The sequence below is a fragment of the Petromyzon marinus genome, chromosome 43 (genome assembly GCF_048934315.1).
Source record: "Petromyzon marinus isolate PM22_M1 ecotype Great Lakes invasive population chromosome 43, UKy_Petmar_22M1.pri1.0, whole genome shotgun sequence".
Taxonomy (NCBI): Eukaryota; Metazoa; Chordata; class Hyperoartia; order Petromyzontiformes; family Petromyzontidae; genus Petromyzon; species Petromyzon marinus.
In genome coordinates this window covers 6,286,030-6,307,746 of record NC_133709.1, presented here as the reverse complement: position 1 = coordinate 6,307,746, position 21,717 = coordinate 6,286,030, and the positions used below count along the sequence as shown (strand labels likewise).

Below are 21,717 nucleotides of genomic sequence, written 5' to 3'. Positions count from 1 at the left end.
TCAGGCACGCAGGCAAACGTTTATTACCACGTGCATACAATTTGGTTTTCAGACGGCATCAGAATACAATTGCATCTCTTAGCTTGGCATACACATGATCGGGGGTTAGAGAATATGTAATAAAAAAACAACGTATAGATTAAAGCAGATATGTACACATAAGTAACGTATATACAAACAGGACTTTAATATATAGTAACGTTTATATAAATAAATGAGTGTCAAAAATGAGCTAACAGAGACCCCAGAAAATCAGTCTACACACAGTAAAAATAGGCCTTCGATTCGTTACAATAATAAAAATCATAATAATTTACCCGGAAAAGCCTCAAGACCCTTATTTCAGGAGTGTCCTACTTGGTATGTTTGGGCCAATTCCACTCGTGAGCGATTGGCTTTCACATGGGACGACACCGGAGGAGTACCCGGAGGAAAACCCACCACGCCTACGAGTGCCGAGATTCAGAGAAGGTATTTTTTTTAAACAAAATCCACCCGCAGACGAAATGCATTCGGCCTCCACGCGTGCCGAGCGCCCATTGCTGGACTGTCATCTCACCGGCAAACCGTGCAGCCCGCTGCCTCGGTGATTGCCTACAGCGACGCCTGGCGTGTGTCCTGGTCTGTACCAGCGGTTACCCCATTCGAGTGGTAAAAGCAGGGTCAAACCCTAAAAAGGCTTCAAGATGATTTGATCATCGGCAGATAAAAAATATATGTGTCGAGAGAAGGGGGGTCCCACTGCGTCCGTGATGCAAGGGGCACCCGCGCACAGATTGTACCGCTTGGAAATAACGGTTGTAGACGAAGAATGAGTTTGGCGAGTTATAAACGTTTCAGATTTATAAGGGAAATTGTAAAAAAAAATAAAAAAATCACATTTACAAATTATTTCCATCGTGTAACTAATTTAAAATGTCTTCGCGTCGCCGACGTCACCCAATGCAACGTGGCGCCACGTTTTATTTGTTTTGGCTCATCCGAAATTCTGTATCCTGGCCAAATTGTCGGATTTGTCATCCGATGAGCCCTGTCCCGCAACCGTTCCAAGTGCTCGCCATGGCATGACCCCCCAGCTGTGGGTAAAAACAAACCGCCAGATGTCTGTGGAGCGGGGGCAGTGCTACACGAGGCCGTCGGCGGCCAGTGAGCGCCCCTCCGAGTAGCCCTGCTGGCAGGAGAGCGGCGACTGCTGACTCGTCAAGGCCATCTTGAAGCACGACTCTGCACACGCACCACCGCAATAGCGTCACGTACCACCGCAATAGCACCATGCACCACCGCAATAGCGCCACGCACACGCTGCAATAGCATCACGTGCCATATGTAGAACTTCTTTTGTACCATACGTAGACAACTGTGCTAATGGGACGTGCGGGGGCAGGGCAATAAACTGAACACAACAAGCAGTTATAGAGAAATTGGTTTTCAATCAACATTATTTAAGAGTGCATAGCTCCAGCGGCTTCCGAATATCGTAGAAGCGCATCTGAAAGCGCGCGATTCTCGCGACGGTTTATGCTCCTAATTGCGGTGGTGCAATGGGACCATTATTCTCACTCCGTACTGTGTCCCGTGCTGAGCAAACTTTAGTTGCGTGTTGTCAACAACAACAACAACGCGAGTTGTAATACGACCGCGTAGGTATGTCGCGGTTGTACCGTATAGCCCTCCGGATTTGTGTTCATAGGTCGCGTCGTTCGATGTTCGTCGTGATTGTCGTTTCGCTCCACGTGCTCGCCACTTTTGCTCTGTTATCATTTAGGAAGCCACTGGGGCCACACATGACTCTAATTCTAGATGTAAAAACAAATTCCTTCAGGGCTGCCTCTCGTGTTTGGTTTGTCGTCTTTCCCGCCAGCAACCTCTGATTGGCACGGTTGGCTATGCACGGTTGCGAAAGAAGTTCAACGTGCATGCCTTCGCACGTCATTCCGCCTCCTGAAAAAGCTTCCAGCCACACGGAGCGAAACGTTGGGACGATCGCGCTGAGGCAAGACGCGCTGCAAACCCGAAACCACATCCGGGAGCTCACGTCGTCCTGTTCACGTTTGCCGTTCCAGCGTCACGGCCGTTGCACACCGAATCGTACCAGCGTCGACCGTGACGTGCGCACCCCCCCCCCCACCCCCCCCCCCCACCCCCCCCCTCCACCTCATTTTGGGTTTGGCAAAGCGAGTTGTCAACTGATGCGTGCATCCCTATCGTCAAAACAGGTTCTGGCGGAACATTACACGCGCTAAACGGAATGCAGGTTCGCGTGCAGTCTGATCTTGGCAAGGCGGCACCGGATGCAACGCTGTGGGAAGATGGAACAAATTCTTCCAGACGCAGCGCGAAACCCCCGCCCCCCCTCCGCTCCGCGGGTAACTGCAAAGAACCTTTTATTTTCTTAGCGAGGTAGATGCCGCAGAATGCGCCGAAGCTATGTTTGAGTGAAAGCGATGGACGGATCGTTTCACCCCCTTCCGCACCCTCTCCGGGACGGCTGCACGAGTTGTCACGATGTCGAGTCACGCACAATGGAGGCGAAACGGAGAAATGTGTGTTTGCTCGTTTGCGTGTTTTTTTGTGGAACTTTCATCACGAGTGTGCTTTGCGGTGCGACGTCACGGGACGAGAATCATCCATTCCAATCTCTCGCGCGGCAAAGTGAGCAAAAACAACACTTAATAATTCATAATAAACGTTTTTGGGTTAGATCGCGTTATTTATAAATGTGTCGTAGCCCTCCACCACCCGGACACGGCCAATCAGCAAAATAAAGTGTCACGTTGTCAAAAGACAAAATAGTTCACTACTTTAGCCCACCGGTGTGTTGAAGAGTGAATCCACAACATTAACAGTTTTTGAGTACGACGTTTCGCTGGTAATTACATCCAGCATCATCGGGCAATTCGCCAGAATGCTGTAGCCCTCACTTGCTCCCGGTCTTCAATGGAGCAGCAGGGTGACGCCATCATTTAACTCATTCAGATGCAACTCGACGCGCTGAGGGCCTCTCTGCGCCAATGTGGGCACATTGGCACAGAGAGGCCCGGAGGGAGACGGAGCGACAGAGGGCTTCGCGACGTGCGCAGCAGTCCGCCGTCGTCGAACAAACGGCCCAACGGAATCGCCAACACCAGGGGTGGACCCATCCGTGGACAGGAGTCGATTCCGAAACGCACCGATCCGCACGTGCGCCGGCGCAGGTTCGTAGCAATCGGCGCACGCGAGTGACGCCTGCAGCATAGGCGGAGTTTGACTTCTATACTTGGGTGGAGAGGGGGGGAGGGGGGTTCGCTTTGTCCCCCTCACAGTAGGAATCCCCGGGTGCATATAATTAATAATGTTATTATCTTAATTGTAAACAACTGAAAATTACTAATATAATGAGCCAGGAATGTGTGTGTGTGTGTCCCGCGCGTGACGTCACTCCACATGAGGCCAACCCCCCCCCCCCCCCAATTGATATATTCAAGAGTGGGTGCATTATTACACTAACGCAGAGGAAGGTCGAGCTGAATTAAATAATTTATTACGCAAAGTCGCTTCAAATGTGACGACGTTTCTTTACAGAAAGTGACGGCAAAAAAATAAAATATACGCAGCACAGTGCTACATCCGTACGTGACGTCACTGCAAAAGAGCTCCCCCCCCTCTTCATTAATATGCCGCACCCCCTCCCCCCCCCCTCATTAATAATCATGAGCTGAACAATTTTTCTATTGAATATTTCAGATTTACTGCAATATACACCCGTCCTTGGATGGCCAAACGGCTAGTAAATTAATAAAGGTGCCCAGGTTTGGGAGGGGTCTTAACCCCCACCCCGTCTCCCCCCTCTCCGCAAACTCTGCCCATGCCCTGAAACCACTACAGCTTGTTACTTCTCGCAGCAATGTTACAAAAACAAAACTACAAGCAACAACAAACATTATGAGACCTCCTTTGCCAGAAACAAGATATAGGAATAGGTTTTACCCTTTTAACTGGCACAAAAAAACTGACACCTTTATTCAAGGCATCATGTTTGCAATGACCACAACACAAGCAGTCAAAATGCAAACAAAAAAGACAACTCTGATAATAATATTGGCACTGTCCTTGAATTTGATTGGTCCACACCCGAGACGGCTTTTCTTAGAGCCTAGTCTCCATTGGTGTTGGACCAGAAGACGCCAAAAGGCGTACAACTCAAAAACAGCGCACAATCAGAGTATTGAGGGCTCGGGGTGAGCATTTACATTATGAGACCTCCTTTGCCAGTAACAAGATATAGTAATGGGTTTTACCCTTTTTAACTGGCACAAAAAAACTGACACCTTTATTCAAGGCATCATGTTTGCAATGACCACAACACAAGCAGTCAAAATGCAAACAAAAAAGACAACTCTGACAATGATGATGGCACTGTCCTTGAATTTGATTGGTCCACACCCGAGACAGCTTTTCTTAGAGCCTAGTCTCCATTGGTGTTGGACCAGAAGACGCCGAGTTGTCTTTTTTGTTTGCATTTTGACTGCTTGTGTTGTGGTCATTGCAAACATGATGCCTTGAATAAAGGTGTCAGTTTTTTTGTGCCAGTTAAAAGGGGCAAAACCTATTACTATACAACAAACATTATACTCCTTCGGGTTGCGCGTGTGTCATCTACCCGCAAAGTGGTGGCGTAGGTCTCTGTGCAGGCAGGCCTCCAGGAATCGGCGCAGTGGCAGCAAATGAGTGTTGGGAGCGCTCCAGTCGGTGAGGAAGTCCTCGACCATGTGGTGGATGGCGTCCGGCCGAGGGAGCGGCCACTTCTTGGGCCTCCTCCTCATTTCCGACTCTGCCGGGGGGAATTGTCGACAGTGCGGTGTCGAGGGCAGGCGGGAGAGTAATCCCGCAGGAGGAGAGTCTCGAGCATCCGTGGGAGGACTTGCGCCGGGCTTGCGGATTAAAAGCGTGGCATTTTATAGGAAAAGATATAAAAGTGAAGAAAAAAATAGCGTTCACGTGCACGCTGTCTTGTTAACTCTTAGCTACTCCTCACTTGTCGAGGAGTCCGTAACTTCGTGCCCACATAGACCGCAAATGGGTTGGCAAGTAGAACGATCACTTGAAGAGATTATAAAACACTCGACACATTCCACATTTTCACAGTCATTGTCTGCTTTTGAGGTGTGTTTTTTATTTATCCGGGCCACGCCTCTACCAAGTAACTTGATACCCCATTCTACGCTTTTTGCAGAGGGTCGCGATTCGAGTCTGGCAGGCCGCCCTGGTTAATATTTCACGTGTATTAACTTGAAAATACAACGTGCTGTTCACTTTGCAGTGGACGTTAAATATCCCATGACACCATTCAAAAAGAGTAGGTCATTATTAGCTGGTGTCCTAGGTCCAAATTTTAGCTAAATTTGTCAAATTGCTTTAAAATTATTCAATGGGGATTACACACAGCAAGACCGCCCCCTGATAAAAAAAAAACTACTGCAGGAATATGTGAATAAAACAACGCCTTCATAATTGTCTTGCACCTTCATGATATACTAAACTAAAAATTTAACATTTTTTTATATTATAGCAGCTAAGGCCCACTGAGCTATATAGCACTTTTTCAGAAGCAACCTGGCCACAAATGGATGGCTTGTCACTTGGAAATGTATAGCAGGCGAATGCTTTAAACGCACGTTTCTAAATGTGGAAGGTAAAACCGGAGGACCCGGAGAAAAATCCACGTGACTGCGGGGAGAACATGGAAACTCTAAATATACAACAGGCATCAGGGTCAGGATCGAATCCACAACCTCCTGTATACCAGGCGAAGAAGTTAACACCTCACCACCGTGGTGCCCTTGCGCTGCAAGAATAGCATGAATACCAGAACTACCAGCGAAGTATCGTACCCGATCGTTAAATGTGTGGATTTCTCTCCGACGTACCGGTGCGCTGAAGCCACACTAAGCTGGCATGTTTATTCACGTGGCGACTCTATTTATTTGATTTGCTGTGTCGGTTGGAGGAGGCTGTACGGCACACATTTCACTCACGCAGCAACCAATTACGAACCGCACACACTGGACTGTGATTGTTATTGTAACTGAGGGTTTACTGTACCAACTGGAGGGGTGGAAACCGAACTTGGATCACAACTAGACATCGAGCACGAGCTCTTGGGGTGGAATTGGGGGGGGAGGTGGCGTGGTAGGACATAATGGGGAGATGATTGTTGAATCTCTCTCTCTACTCACCACCACTCTCCTACCACTCCCCTCTCATCTCACTCTACTCCCCTACGCGCATTCTGCTTTCAATGGGAAAGTCTGTTCCCCCAATGAGTCTGGCTTCGGGAGGTTTTCCCGTTTACTAGACCCTACCTTCTACAAGAGATGCACTTAGAGCCACTGAGCCCCTACCTGGGCCACTCAGCGTGGGTGGGGGGGGCGGGATGCAAAGGTAGCCATTTTCCTCCGGTCCTCACACATACGATGGGGACCCACAACAATGGGCCCTCCCGGGCCTCCAGGAGCCTCCGAGGCGGCCGTGGCTCCTACCGGTGGGCAGCCGCTCGTAGTAGTAGATGACGGGGTGGAGGAAGTTGGAGCGCCAGGCGTCGAGGGGCGCCCCGACGGCGCGGTTCGTGCGGAACACGTCCTCCCCGGGGCCCGAGAAGTTCTTGCCGTACTCCATGTTGACGACCAGCAGGCCGCCCTCCGCCGACTTGCCCGTGTTCGCGGTCAGCGCCGGCAGGGCCGCGATGGGGTACTCCTCCAGATATTCAAACTCGGCGCCATCCCTGGACAGGGACAGCAAAGGGGACGCCAACCCCCTCGTTCGACAAACGGTGCTGTGCTGCGGCATCGCGGGGGTGGGTGAGGCTGTCTGCTCGGTTGTGATACCGCGGGGAGCTCTCAGGTGTGCGTTTTTGGGGGCGTGCCGAATGGCACGCGGCCCAATGGTTACGGTGAGCTTCTCCGGGGAATGAACGGGAACGAAATGGAGCTCCCAAACGCGCGTGGAGAGAAACATCAGACGTCATGCAGAGCAACACCGACAAAACTGATATCGAAGTCTCAGAGCTGGACGTAATTTGAAGTGTACAACCAAGTCATTGGTGACCAGGCTAGGGACGATCAACCTGCTACACTCGACAACCTAGTTAAATCACAGGGCGTGACCGCCTGGATTCAAGCTCAGAATTCTCAGCAGTCTGACCCCTGAACTAGCAGATCCAACCTCGCTCACGGCGACTGAAAAATAGATTTGCAATTAAGGGCATATGCCGATGCAGACGCTTCAGCTTCGATGGGACTGTGGCCACCCTCAGTCTACAACGAGAGTGAAGGACGCTGGATCCTCTCACCGTTTGAGCAGGGCGATGTCCCCCAGCACGCCGAACATCTGGTAGGGCCCCGAGGCCTCGTTAATCCGCCGCGCGACCGTGGCGAGCAGCAGCGAGGACGGCAGAGTCTGCGACGGCCAGGGCAACCCGTGGTACCGCCACTCCATCGAGCGGAACACGGCTCTGGCTGAGCTCGCCCACAGCGTTCACACGAACGAGTCAACGCACGCGCCTTCCGCGGACGCCTGCGATTGCAAGTGTGGTTGTCTGGGCCTTGGGTCTGCGACGTCGAAGCGTTAACAGACTCGGGCTTTCGCCACGCGCTACTACTGCGTCTTATGACGACGGCCAGAGAGCTTGAGAGAAGAATTGCTCAATGCGTGTCGATCGACGAGGAAAGCCCCGTCGCTCCGGTTTCCTCCTGCATCGAACACTCATTACTTGGCTATAAACGTCTTGATACACAGAGGACCAGAGAGCTTGGGCAATTGTTGGCGCCGGCTCCCGGGCCTGGCTGCCTTCCCGCTTGTCTGTGGTTCCTCGCGCCTCCGAGTCGTTCCCCCTTTCTTGTCGAGAATGAGTGAATGCCGCGCGGCGTGTTTACAAGTTGAAATTATTATATTATTGTTTTTTTGCTTAAATATTTTTTTTATTCGATTTTTGTTGGACACGAGAACAAAGGGCCGCTGCAGAATGTTGGCCGACAAAAGAAAACCAACCGCACGCGAATATCCACCAGGCCCCATGTACCCGACACATCCTGGTTGATGAGGCGGGGGGGGGGGGGGAGACAGATAACCTGAGGAGGGGGGAGAGGGGGGGGTGTATGAGAAAGTAAAAGGGAAAAAGAAGGGGGGTGGAAAGTCCCCGGCTTGTATGGTGGAGGAAGTGAGGGGGGAAGGGAAGTGGAGGGTAAGCCGGGGTGGGGGGGGGGGTCGCCCCAAAATCAACAAAACACAAGCGCGGCTGGTGCTCGACAACGCTTCCCCGCCAATAGGCCGAGTATTCTAATGTTATTGTTGAATAATTGAACTTCGGATTGCAGGGTTCACGGGGGCATTGCGCTTTCCACAGAGCACACCATCGTTGATCGCCCGTTCGAATTACCACCGTGGCCTCGGTGTCCACCCACCTGTGTAGCGGAAGCCGTGGATGAAGCCGCCGGCTGACTTTCTGTGGTCTACCGAGTGGCTGATCGTGCCAATGAAGAACATCCCTCTCGTGGTGGGCGATTCGTAGTCTGCCTTTATCTTTGGGTATTTTTTCTTCTGACCTGATCCAGCTTTGGTCTTTGTCGAGCTAAATGAAAGACATTTTGAGAAAGGTTGAAACAACAAAAAACTGGCAAGTGACATATTTCGAAAACGTAATCTGCTCAGCCGTGGATTCACTGCAATGCAATACGCGTTGATGGGAGAATGTGCGCGCACACTCCTAGCTTAGGGGAAATACAAATATTAAAACGCAACTTTAATTTATTTGGCAGTAAGGGGAAATCCTTCGCAGCACAGCAGAGTGGAAGTTCTTTGAGACTGCTTCTCAAAAGAACATTTTGGCAAGACATTTTTGTGTGTTTTGAAAACCTCACGGGTAACCAAAAAAAGACTAATTATCTTGCAATCTTGCATTGGCATAAGCGGCAAAAATAACACTGAAATTTTACTTCGCTAATCGTCTTAATACTGAGTTTTAAATTACTTTCGAATCAATTTTCCTTATCGAGAACCCCAACCACACTATACGATGATGAGAATTCCCAAATGCACACGCTGCACAAACCAATTATAGGTCTGTCCATTTCTCAAAATTGCAAACACTAAAATTTATTTGGTTGCCGATAACCTTTTTGTGATAAGCACCACCTCTACCGGCGCACTGGACGTGCAATGTCAACTTCTACGACACACAGATAATTAGCTTTTGTCAGAAAATCCATACAAGAGACGACATCAAAACTTACCAGAGATGAAATGCACCTGGTATTACCTTGAGAAATGTAATTGCACCGCTTGCTTCACGGAAAACTACGTACCGTATTCACCGCATTCAACACATTATAAGAAGCTCCGAAAAGTTAAGACACACACGCCCGGTTGTCAATAAAGTTATACAAAATCTGGTCACGCACTGAAACAAAAAGCAAGTTGTGAGATGCATCACCCCCAACTTGGGCATGTACAGCACACACAGAGAGAAAATTGCACCTCATGGGGTCCAGAGAACACGGTGCCCATTCTTGTTTATGAAAACACGGGCAAAAAACGTGAGCCAACATTTTGGCATACCTGTGAAAGATCGAGAAGTCAAATTCAAAGCCCAGGCAGCGGACGATGCGGTCGTACGGCTCGCGGAGGGAGAAGTTGTCCTTGTTCTTGCTGGGGTCAATGATTTTCGAGTTGCCGCCATTCGTCAGCGTCTTCCTCCCGTCCGTGTCGTGCAACAGAATGCGCAGTTTCCCCTGTCGATTGCGCACCACCGCCATGGCCTCCATGGGCGCCTCCAGCAAACCGTCGAGGGACTTGAGTTGGTACGTGTCCAGCAGGCCATTGTTGATGGCTCTGCGGAGGCCAAAGTCATTTTTAAAGTGCGTTCTTTTTTTTGTGTTTGCCAAAAAAATAACGTTGAGCTGTGGCGCAAAGGTCAGCGCACTGCGCTATAAACCCGCCGATCCAAGTTCGACTCCTGGCCACGGTTGGTTATTGGTGGTGGGTGAAATGTTGACCCAGCTCGGCCTCGCACCGATCCAAATTAGCAATGAGGTGGAGCTCATCTCTGGTTTATAGCTCTGAGCCATTGGTGTAAATTGCACAGTCCTGTGGCAGGGGCAAATCTCTCCCAAGGAGAATCATTGCTGACTTCCTCACAAAGTGGTACAAATTTTATCGGCCGACGAGGGGCGATTAAATAGCCGGGTCAACCTCTACCAGGATTTGATGTCGCAAAAACTCTCTCCAAAGGGCAACCATTGTTGATTTCCTCATATTACTGATTTTATTGACCGACGAGGGATGATAGGCTGGGTCAACCTCTACCAAGATTTTAACCTCGCAACCTTCTGAATGCGAGCGACTCAACCGCACACTCCCAGCGTTTGGAGGCACCACCAAGCGAAATCACGAGCAGAAATTCACACTTGGCATCCACTGCTCCCTGAAGAATAGAGGCAAGTAAAATCAACGAGGGCATAAATGGGCCATCACGCGGGCTGTGAATAACCTCCCAGCGCGAAGGAGGCACGTGGGGCTCGCGTTTAACACCGGTGATTGGAAACATTTTGCGCCGCAATGATCGAGGTTTGTTGGCAATGAGGCACCCTGGACGCGCCCTCATTGACAGATGTGCAAAACACGGTTGGCTGTCGCGATTGGTTATCCAGGGTAATGGGGGAAGCGGAATGACTGGGGTAAAATAAAAGACACGGAAAATATTCATCTTCTTTAGTTGTTTCGGTAAAGTCACGTAGAATGAGAATAAAATCATAAATTGATAAAATAAAATAACACAATAAAATTCTCACGACGTTTCGGCCACAACACAAGCGGCCTTCACCAGTTATTGTGTTATTTTATTTTATCAATTTATTATTTTATTCTCATTCTACGTGACTTTACCGAAAGAACCAAAGAAGATGAATCATTGCAGTCACGAAAGCTTTAAATCGAAACGGAAAATATTATTATTATTATTACATCTGCTTACCCATTAAAGCGTCACTGACACTGGAGACATTTGCAGGGGGGTCCTGCAAAGTTTTCGCTGCAGCAGGGGTGGGTGTGACAATCGCGATGCGTTTCACGATAAGCAATATGCGAGTCATTTTTCAATTTGGGTAAATTTTGGAGAATTATGCCAGCACACAGTGGGCCTTAGTCTTCTATGCAAATATGCCACGGCATTGTTTTTTCTTTATTGGATTTTTTTTTTTATTCAAGAGGCCGATACAGAACACGAAGGTCGGAGAGGGAAGCGCATAAATCACTCGCGAGCGATAAACCCGGGGCCAGGTGCCCTCTCAGATCCGGGACCGGGCAAAGTGGTCTGGGGGATCACTTAAGGGAGGGGGAGATGAGTGGAGAAGGGAGCGGGGGAAGTGCAAAGGGGGGGGGGGGGGCAGAGAGAATATAAACAAACACACGGCCACGGCATGTTGAACGTCGACTGCGACGCAGACGACGGGTACTTTACGGTTATTTGTCTTATTTTGGATTTATGGAGCGCCGTGCCTCAAGGCGCTTTTTACATCGTTTAAAAAAGGCCGGATTTAGATGGCAGGGGCAGTGCAAGGGCCGAGGAATGAGCGAGCCCACCAGAGGGCACGTGGTGGGTGGAGTGGGGTGGGGGGGGGGTGTCACAAAAGGGCTATAGGGGAGGGAAGAGGGCAATGAAGAAGAGGTGAGGTCACGTGATAGAGGGACGGAATGAGGTTAAAGGTGGGGGAGGCGCCGCAATATGGAGTCGTCGTTGATGTCGTTGACCTCTATACAACACAGGGGTGAAGAGTAAGAACCTGACCTGAGGTCTCCGACGTAGTGCGTGGCCCAGGAGAGGCGAAGGTGGGATCGGCCCAGCATGTGCACGAGGTTGGTGGAGCCCATGATGTTGTCGGCCGTCTCGAACGCGGAGTTCCCACGGCCCAGGATCAGCACGCTCTGGCCCTCGAAGTCACTCGGGTTCACCGACACGTTCTCGTAGCCCTCCACCAGCTCCGAGCCGATGAACCGGGGAACTCTGGGCAGCCACATGCCCGTGGCCACCAACAAAACCCTGGCAGATTAAAAAAAAAAACCAGTTGACAATAAAAAAACGACAAAAACATAACATCCAACTGCCTATTGATTACCCCCAGGGCAGATACATTTCCGAGGGAAAAGTAGGTCTGCCACCTCACCTGGTGTACAGGAGGTTGTGGGTTCAATCCCAATCCTGCCAAATTCCATGCGCGGGCATGCGATTTAACAGATAGAGAAGTCGAACATTCTCTACTCCCATTAATCAACCATTAGCAGTCGCAAACACCACCGCTTGAAAGACCCCGGACCCACGAGACCCCTGGCTTCGATCTTCCACGAAGCATCCACACGCAAACCATGGCAGCAGCAGATGGAGATACTCATTGCACAAATGGAAAATTAAACGCTCTGGTAGTGTGCAACTGTGGCCACCCAGAACAGATGAGGATTTTATTCAAGCGCCACGGTGGAGAGATGTAATCGACCTCGACTGATATACAGGAGGTTGTGGGTTTGATCCCAACCTTGACGCCTGTGTATTTGGAGTTTGCGTGGATTTTTCTCTGGGGTCCTTCGGGTTTTCCCCTCCACATTTGGAATCAAAATGTGTTTAGAGTATTTGGCCATTATACATTTCCACCGGATGATAAGCCACTTCGTTGAGTTAGAATTTCTGATAGCCACGTTGCTTCTGAAAAAATAAAACTACGTAGCTCAGTGGGCCTTAACCTGGTAAAGTAACAAAATATTTTTTATAAATAGTTTTTATTTCCACCTCTTGGCAACTGTAGAGCTGCACCGTTGAACCTCGCGCCTTGAAGCCACCGACATTACAACTCGAAGGGAATTACCTTCACGGCCTATTTTAATGGTGAGCATTAAAGAACGCTAAAGCGTGATTTTCAAGAGTAGGCTATTGTGTTCATTTCATACAACAGGTTACAAATACGACAATTTGTATTCACGACACATCACGTTTTCGGTTAAGCGTTGTGAATAAAATATGCACGCATAACCATTAGCGGACCTTTGAGATAAAAGCATCTTTTCTTTTTGTGCAAATGTAAAAATATAAATTAATAATGCGGCTCAATATTGAATTTATAATTGACGAAGGCAGCACCCCATCCCCCCCCCCCACCACGAACATTTAAATGGCTAAAGGCGAATTGAAATCGTTTTTTAATGCCCTCATTCCCGTCTGGAAATTAGCAGCGCAGTAATAATGACACAAAGCCTGTAAAACACAATTTAAAAATGCGCCGGACGTTTGTGTAATCACCGTATTCAATCTCACTGCATCGCCTTGCTACGGACGTGACACAGCGAACCAAGGCACAGTAAATATATTACCGTGATCATTCTATTTTAAAAAAAAAACAAATCCTTGCATAACTACGGGAATAATCTACAGAGGCAACACTGCCAAATTCCATGCGCGGGCATGCGACTTAAGAGAGAGAAGTCAGACATTCTTTACTCTCGTTAAATTGATGAATCATTAAAAGTCGCAAACGCCTCCTCGTGGAAGACCCGACATTTCAGATCCCTGGCTTCAATCTTCCACGAAGCGTATGGGCCAAAACCCTGAACCGTATCCACACGCAAACCGTGGCAGATGCAGATACTTGATGCACAAATGAAAAATTAAACACTCTGGGCGGTGTGAGTATGCGACTCTGGCCAACAAGAACAGAACCATGGGACGTATAACAACTCAATGCCCCATTCACAAACACGAAGGTGGCACTGGCTAGGCGATTCGCCGCTCGGCTACTCCTGACGCAATCATCTGGCTCAACCACCTCAACGTAAAATTATAGTTGCTGCTCCACATCAACACCAGCCACACACACATCTACTGCTGGATGAAGGCCTCCTCCGCCTTGGGGTTCTTTGATCATATTTCGCCACGCACAAAGCAGGTACTAGAGGCTGCTGCGGAGCTACACTGTGGCTGGTAGAGGGCAGTTCAACAAAACCCACCGTCGTACGGCCCTCTGCTGCCACGTCCAGGGTGCCATGGTGGTGAGATGTTAACCACCTCGCCTGGTATACAGGAGATCGTGGGTTCAATCCCGACCCGGACGCCTGTGCATTTGGAGTTTGCGTGTTCTCTCTCCCCCGCGCGTGATCGTGTTGATTTTTCTCTGGGTCCTCCGGTTTTTTCCACTCCACATTGAGAATCGACGTGCGTTCAGGAGTATTCGGCTGCAATAAATTTCCACGCGGGAAGCCGGTTCGTTGAGCTATCATTTGTGGCCAGGTAGCTCCTGAAACGGAGCTACGTAGCTCCAGTGGGCCTTACCTGGTAAAATAAAAATAGTTTAAATAGTTTCGTTTATGCTCCCCGCTTTCACCAACCCACGCCCATCGGCATGACACTGTACATTCAGAGAACCACCCCCCCCCCCTCTCCACGACACGCACGGCGTAGCTAGGGCCCTCGCCCGGCAGCGGCCGAACGACGCGATAGGGCCGCCCATGGCACAATGCCCGTGTCTCGCAAAAGCTTCGGATGTACGGGGGGGGGGGTGGGAGGAGGGGGGTGGGGTGCGCTCCACTTACTGGCACCGCCACTCGTTGCCACTCTGGTCCCCGAGGACAAAGCGGTGTCCGTTCCATGCGCTGCTGTCTGCCGTGGCCCTAATCTCGGTCACGTTCGTGTTGTAGCGCACATTCAGGCGGAACCGCTTGGCGTAATCGCTCAGGTATCGCACCATGTCGTCGGCGTGCGGGAAAAAGTCTCGGGAATAGTGCCGGAAGAGCATCGTCTCGTCGTGGCTCAGCAGGGAGTTCCAGTCGTGGCGAAGGTTGAACTCTTTGTTGCGCTTGCCCGTGTGCCGCTTGTTGATGCTGATGAGCTTGCGGTGCCGCGGGTACACGGCGAAGAAGTGGCCCGGGGCACCGCTTCTCTCCAGGATGACGTAATCTCGCCGGGACTGCTCGAGGTAGTAGCCCATCTGCAGGCCGGATGGCCCGGCGCCCACGACGCAGAAGTCCTTGGCGATGGAGGACGACGCGGCCCCATTCGCATGGACGAGAAGCGCCAGGAGGCAGCATAGCGTCGGCTTGAAGGGAGCGAGTTTCATCGGCATGCTGTCTCTGCACGGCCGTACCACAACCCCCCCCCACCTCCCAACGTTCCCTGCCACCTGCGGCAGCTCAGGATCGTCAGCTTCTTTTCAGACGCGTTGACGGTGTCATTTTCTAAACGGAGGCAGAAAAACGATATCAGAATCTTTGTTTGCACTGGAGGAATCTGAAGAGCTATAAAGCTCTTTTTCACAGATGTCCATTAGGGGCCGGTCAGAAAGTTACAACAACAAACAATACAACAAACACGACAGAAGTGCAAAGTAGAGGAAAGTGTAGCATATCACCAAAGAAAATTAACTTTTAAATGTATTTATTTTACCAGGTAAAGCCCACTGAGCTACTAGCTTCTTTGTCAAAGTGACCTGGCCACAAATGAGAGCTCAACAAAGCGGTTTTGATCATTTTTTTTATTTATAGCAACCAAATAATCTAAATAAATAATCTACATCAACTCGAAAAGAAACACTCATATCACGGTTGGGAGTTGACTCAGCCCATCATTCCTACCAGAGTCGATAAAACGAGCACCACTTTGTGTGAAAGTCAACAGTGATTGTTCTCTGGAGAGATCTTGCCCCCCACTCACAGGATATGTGGAATTTCCACCACTGGCGTCAATTCCTCATTTGAGCAACAAGCCACTTTGACTTTTAGAAAACAACCTTGGGGAGCAGGTGGGGTGAGTGCGGAGTGCTTGGCACACGACCGCGCGGTGAACCCAACCACAATCTCGAGTCAGATTCCCGGCGACGGTGACAATCAGCGGCGAGAGATATCCTAACCGGGTCCTGGACCTGCTCCCCTACCTTCACCAAACCCACGCTGACCAGCGTGGTGGCGACAGTACGGGTCAGAAAAACTTACGACACAGCGTCGGGAGGCCGTCATCCAGCAGTGGATCGACCAAGGGCTGTGAATGAACGCGATCGATGAATGGGCAAATGTTTCCATCAGAACATCAGCAGGAGAAAAGAGGCGAGGCTTTTGTTCGTCAGCATCTGATTTCAGTGACGAAGCAGTTGAAAGCATTTTTCCCCCCGACTACTCAGCTAAAACATGACGTTATACTTTACATACATAAAAAAAAACACGAACATATAACCTCCGTTGCATTCATCTTCATTGAATAAACAATGTAGTGAACCAAGTACGCGGGAGATCACGGCAGACGGTAGCAACGTGGGGAGGCCTTCATCCAGCAGTGGATTGACCATCGCTGATAACGAGGGTGACGATAATGCGTTCATGAAATGTTTTCTTCTTCTTCCTCTTCACGGATCAAGAGTGGCATTTCAACACGGAAGCACAACTTCTCTCCGCATGTGCATGACCAGACATACCGATGCACGGACAAAGATCTCCCAGTATAGCCTTACGGTATTTTTCGGGGCAAGTGCTGTTAGTGAGCAGCGCCTACGAAGGCCAACACAGGCCACGAAGGGAGTGGCGATGTCTACACACCGCGCCAGGCATTCATTTTTTGAGGCTGAGTCGACCTAGGGGAGGCCCCAGGACCGGTGCGGACAATCGTCACCAATGTTGGCCGCGGGCGTGAATTGAACCCATGCACACACGCAGGCGCATACCCCGTGCTGTAGAGGAAGTAACCGGGAGGAGGGGGGGGGGGGGGAGAGTCAAGGTTAAAGAAAATGCACAATAAATCGTGAAGGCAAATTAGGGGGCTAAACGCCTCCAGCCCCGCTCCCCTCACCCACCACTATCCTAAGCTTGAGAGAGAGCGAGCTCTCGTTTGATGCTGTCACCAATCCCTCATAGGGGCCCTGCACACACACACACACATACCTCGTGTGCCACGGGTTGCCAGAGTCAACAGGGGCACATATCGAGTTACAGAGAAACCGGGCCCCACAAGGTGACCCCATGGGATTTAAAACAAACGTCCCGGGCAGTAAGTGCATCCCGGCTTCCCTGCACGGACGGACGGGACAGGCACTACCCCTCGACGCTGTCAGCCGTCCGTCTTCCGTTTCGAATAAGAACACGATCATAACAAATGTTGTTGTCGTCGTCGTGAGCCTGTAACAACCTCCCACTGCTGGACAGAGGCCTCACTCGCCGTCTCCTTCCTTCCTGCCTTGCGTCCATCTAATTGCCTTTTAAATATCCCGAGAAGAAATAATGGGAACAGGGGCCGTCCATAAATGACGTCACGCACCTAGGAGGGGGGGGGGAGGGGTCAGACATTTGTGACGAGGGGGGGGGGTTGAGAAATGTGACGTCACATCAAAATGCGCAACTTTAAATATATATAGGTAACACGTTCTACTTAATTAAATATAATGTTTAATAAATGTTTTCTCCTACAACATCAGAGTGCAGCGCCACATTAAATACGCAACTACAATGACAATAGTTTAAAGCGATTTGAAGCATGTTTTTTTTGGGGGGGGGCAGGCAGAGCTTTGTGACGTCATATTTGAGGGGGGGGGTCTGACTTTTTGTGACGCCGTGTGACGAAAGGGGGGGGGGGGGCGGGGGTCAAAAATAGTCCAAAATCGCGTGACGTCATTTATGGACAGCCCCATAGGTGACAAAGGCTTTGCCGTTGCAGCGCCAACGTTTCGGAAAGAACCTTGTTTCCGTCTCTTAACATCGTAAATCTTCCTTAAAAGAATATCCTGAAGCAGAAGAGTGGTGCCGGATACGAGGCACGTGTCACTTTGATGCTTACCTGTGTATATCGATAGTTCAATGTTGACGTGGGGACACACCGTGCGGTGTTTTCTTGGCGAGGTCTGGGACTGTTTAATTCTTCTTGTTGCCTTGCCCGTGCGCGATAAATCGGACTCACAATGGGGGGGGGGGGGGGGGGGGGTGGTGCAACGGTGGCTAGGAGATGTTAACTACCTCGCCTGATATGCAGGAGGTCGTGGGTTTCGATCCCGAGCCTGACGCCTGCTGCGTGTTTGGAGTTTGCGCGTTTATCTCCACGCGGTAAGCGTGGGATTGGATTCGTCTCGTCGTTACCGCCGCCGCCGTCGCCGCCTTCGCCCGATGTTGCGCTGCTAGAAGTAGCTGGCTGTCTCAGTCAGGGCCGTCAGTTTAAAGACGGCTCGTGTTAGTGCATAGGCCAGGCTACGCGACTGTAGGGAAGCGCGTAGGACGAGACCGTGAATGTTTTGAATAAAAGAAGCTGCTTCCTACAAAGGTCACCTCCGAGTCACTGACACCACACGAGTACAGCACCAACCGGTTGTGTGCTGGAGAACAAAACGCCACAACATGTACAATCCGAGCACGACGTTTCGCCAGCAATTACAACCTGCTTGATTCGGCGACAGCCAGATCCGCGGAGAAATCCTCCGGTTTGTGGTAACGCATTGGCGTGTTCGGTTTACGTGACAAACCTTACTAATTGGCTGCGTCGGGTGGTGGCGGGTCGAATGACACATTTATATATTTACGCCATCTAACCCCAAAAAGCAACGCTCTATTATGGATGCGTATGTACAGTTTAGCCTGATAGCTGCAGCTGCGTATAAAGTGAACGCAGCATCTCTTTTGTAACCCTCTCGACTTTTTTTTCCAAAATTTTCTTAAAATTTAGAAATAAAAAAATCACCTTTCTCTTTGTTTGAAAAGAGAAAATGTGATGCACGTGCGGAAACGTACATTAGGATTTGAAATGCAAGTGTTTATTTTTACTTAATGAATGTTCGCAAAAGTTACGTTAAGTTGCAATAAATGTTTGTTAGGTTTATTTTCATTTATTTTCGTGGTCAATTTGGGTATTTTTTATGGTATGCAATGGGTTTCCAGGAACGTAACCCCAACGTATAACATTGCGCCCTATGGGAAACGAGGGTTCGACTTACGACATCCTCAACTTGCGACCGTTGTACAGGAACCAATTAGGTTCGTAGGTGCGGGGGTCCCCTGTGCCTGGTAAAAAAAAATAAAGTTTAAAAGTTGAAAGTTTAATTATTATTACATTTTTTTGTGACTTGTTTACCCCTTTCTCTATTTTGCACTCCTATCGTCTTCTGTCGTTGTACTGTTTGTGTCACTGTGACTCGCTCACCGCGACTTCAGAGCTCATTGGATTCCTCCTCCTGCAGTCTAAATTCTGATTCCGATTCCTTTCCCGAGTTGCCTCCCTGTCCAGCCGTGCCCCCCCCCCTCCCCGCTCGCCCCCCTTTCCAACTCTGTGACATCGTCTCCGCCGCTGCCACCTTTCCTCCGCTCTACCCTTTGCCTCTCCTCGGCGTCTACCACCCCGTCTACGGTGATCGATTCTGTCTCCTCTCCTCCCCTTCTCCTCCTCCTCCTCCATCCTCGGCTGCTTTCGCTCACCCGGCCTGCACATTTGCACTCGATTCGTCTCGCTTTAAACGGCAGCAGACGGCGGGTCAGCAGCGGTCAGCAGCGGTCAGCATCGGGGTACCCGCGGTCTTCTCCGTATTTGTTTATTTATTTATTCCTCTTGTCGCAGATGTCGACTTCTTCAAAACACCAAGCAGACGCACACGCCACTGATCGACAAACCCGCACGGGCCACATCGTGAACCAAAGCGCGCCTCTGCAATACCCACAATCAACACACGCACACCGCAGACCTGCACTAAACCTATTACTACTGTAAGTCAACTTCTCAGTTCAACATCCACAAAATATGTATTGATCGCCCAATGCCAGATGATGGCAATGTACGTACAATCCCGTATATATATCGAACAATGATTGCCGCGTGATACCTGCGAGGTGGCTAGCAGATGTCAGTGTAGCGATGGATTATTGAATCCATCTGTGAGGAGCTTTGAGCGTTATTTCCCCCCCTCCTCCTCCACGCCAATCCGGGTCCCACCGGATGTGTTCTCTCTTGCCAAACTCTCATGAACGAAACTGACCAAACGGACCAATGCAGCATCCTCCTGACAAGTGTGGCGTCCCATTACAGACTCAGGTTGAGGCTTTCCGTGATAAATAAAAGGAAATCATCATTATTATTATTTGCTGTCAAACACGGCGTGTCCATCGGTCTACACAATCGAATCACCACAAACGACAACGCTCGACTCAATCAGAGGGGAGCAAACCCGGCGAGAGAGACGAAAACGCGAAACGCCGATCCGTCATCGGTGCCGGCAAGGCCACCGTGAGGCTTCCTCTCGCACCAAGTGGAGAATAATCATCACAGAAGCTGGAGGCGAGAGAAGCAAATACATACATCTCTCTCTCTCACACAAAAAGACAAAGATCCCACCCCCCACAGATTGTTGGGGGCAAGCGCTGTTAGCGAGCACCTATTAATGCCAGAACGGCACACGAGGGGGTGGGTGGCCAGCACCACGGCCGGCCGCCTTTGTCTCCCCAGTGGCGATGTTTACGCGCCGCACCAGGTACTAATTGGAGGCCGAGTCGACCTAGGGGAGGCCTAGGACCGGTTCAGATAATCGTCACTGATTTTGGCTGTGGAGCGGGAATCGAACTCGGGTCGCCGGGTTCGTACGGCAGCGTAGCGCTAACCGCTACACTAGCGCTCCCCACACAGACACAGCCAGACACAGCCAGACACAGACACGTGTGCTCCGATGTACACAGACACGTGTACTCTGATGTACACAGACACACACACGCAGCAGTAACCACGCTTGCGCTCAGAACCCGGCGAGCTGACTTTCGATTCGCAGCCACGGCTAACATCAGTGGCGAACGAAATCTGAACACGATGCTGGACACCACCCCCCCCCCACCCCCCCCACCTTCACCAAACCTGCGCTGACCAGCGTGGTGAAGTATGGTCAATCACCCCCCACCCATGACCGACACACAGCGTGTGTGTGTGTAGGGGGGGGGGGGTAGATTTTCCTTCATCCAGCAGTAGATTTTCGAAAAGGCTCTGTCTAACAACGGCACACACCGACAGACACGAACGCGTGAACGCGCGCGCACACACACGTGCACTGGTGCACACGCACGCACACACGTGCACACACACGTGCACTGGTGCACACACAACAAGCGGCGCGTTGGTTCGCGCAGGACGCTGCTGCTGCTGCTGCTACGTGCGCGCTTGACTGTGGCTCCGAAACGAACCTCACAATCACGAGACGCCGTTGTATCGAAGTGGTCCCGCTCCTGCCCGCCGCCACTGCTACTGGTGCTGCTGGTGGTGCTGCTGCTGCTGGTGGTTCTCCGTGGTAAGTGACGTGGGGTTGAGAGCGAACGAGATCGATCCGAGCGCGCGCGTACAGCGCGCACGGCGTCGTGACATCGACCGCGCTTGTTAAAGGGACCGCGCGCCGCTTCCGTGAGCAGCTCCACAGTGACGTAGGGAGCTCCACAGTGACGTCAGCACCAGGACGGACCCCCCCCCCTTCCCCCGAAAGGGCCCTCGTGAAATTTGAATGGAATTTGTCTCGCGACTAAAAATAAATAAATCCACCCAACGTTGCAGGAATCTCCTGAGAGTTAATTAATGAATGAGAAAAAAAATCAACTTTGATTCGTATTTATGCACATAACACCTTAACACCCCCTCCCCCCCACCGTCGCCGCCGCACCTTCGTTTTAAAAATAAATTGTTTCAGTTGATATGTAATAATATATGTATACATATAG

At 50.4% G+C, this 21,717-nt stretch overlaps 1 protein-coding gene across 2 annotated transcripts; it reads right to left on the bottom strand.

The window, feature by feature from the left end:
- Nucleotides 1–21,333, bottom strand: FOXRED2 (FAD dependent oxidoreductase domain containing 2). Of its 2 annotated transcripts, XM_032969985.2 has the most exons (10): nucleotides 21,193–21,324; nucleotides 18,972–19,038; nucleotides 14,605–15,246; nucleotides 11,819–12,070; nucleotides 9,592–9,864; nucleotides 8,439–8,605; nucleotides 7,328–7,493; nucleotides 6,519–6,760; nucleotides 4,640–4,810; nucleotides 1–1,224 (listed from the first exon to the last, which is right to left on the bottom strand). In XM_032969985.2, exons 3-10 carry the CDS (start codon nucleotides 15,132–15,134, stop codon nucleotides 1,124–1,126), a joined length of 1,902 nt encoding a protein of 633 aa, XP_032825876.2. In that variant the 5' UTR covers nucleotides 15,135–15,246; nucleotides 18,972–19,038; nucleotides 21,193–21,324; the 3' UTR covers nucleotides 1–1,123. The 2 variants fall into 2 exon arrangements, with proteins under 2 accessions (XP_032825876.2, XP_032825875.2); XM_032969984.2 differs by lacking the exon at nucleotides 18,972–19,038 and having other exon boundaries at nucleotides 21,193–21,333.
- Nucleotides 21,334–21,717: the final 384 nt, after the last annotated feature.

Excerpts from the sequence above, each read along its gene's own strand:
- FOXRED2 (XM_032969984.2), bottom strand. The coding sequence starts at position 15,134 with ATGCCGATGAAACTCGCTCCCTTCAAGCCGACGCTATGCTGCCTCCTG. Across the intron at positions 12,071-14,604 it reads GGCAACGAGTGGCGGTGCCA|GGTTTTGTTGGTGGCCACGG; the intron begins GTAAGTGGAGCG and ends TTAATCTGCCAG. Across the intron at positions 7,494-8,438 it reads CCACGGCTTCCGCTACACAG|CCAGAGCCGTGTTCCGCTCG; the intron begins GTGGGTGGACAC and ends GGGCGAGCTCAG.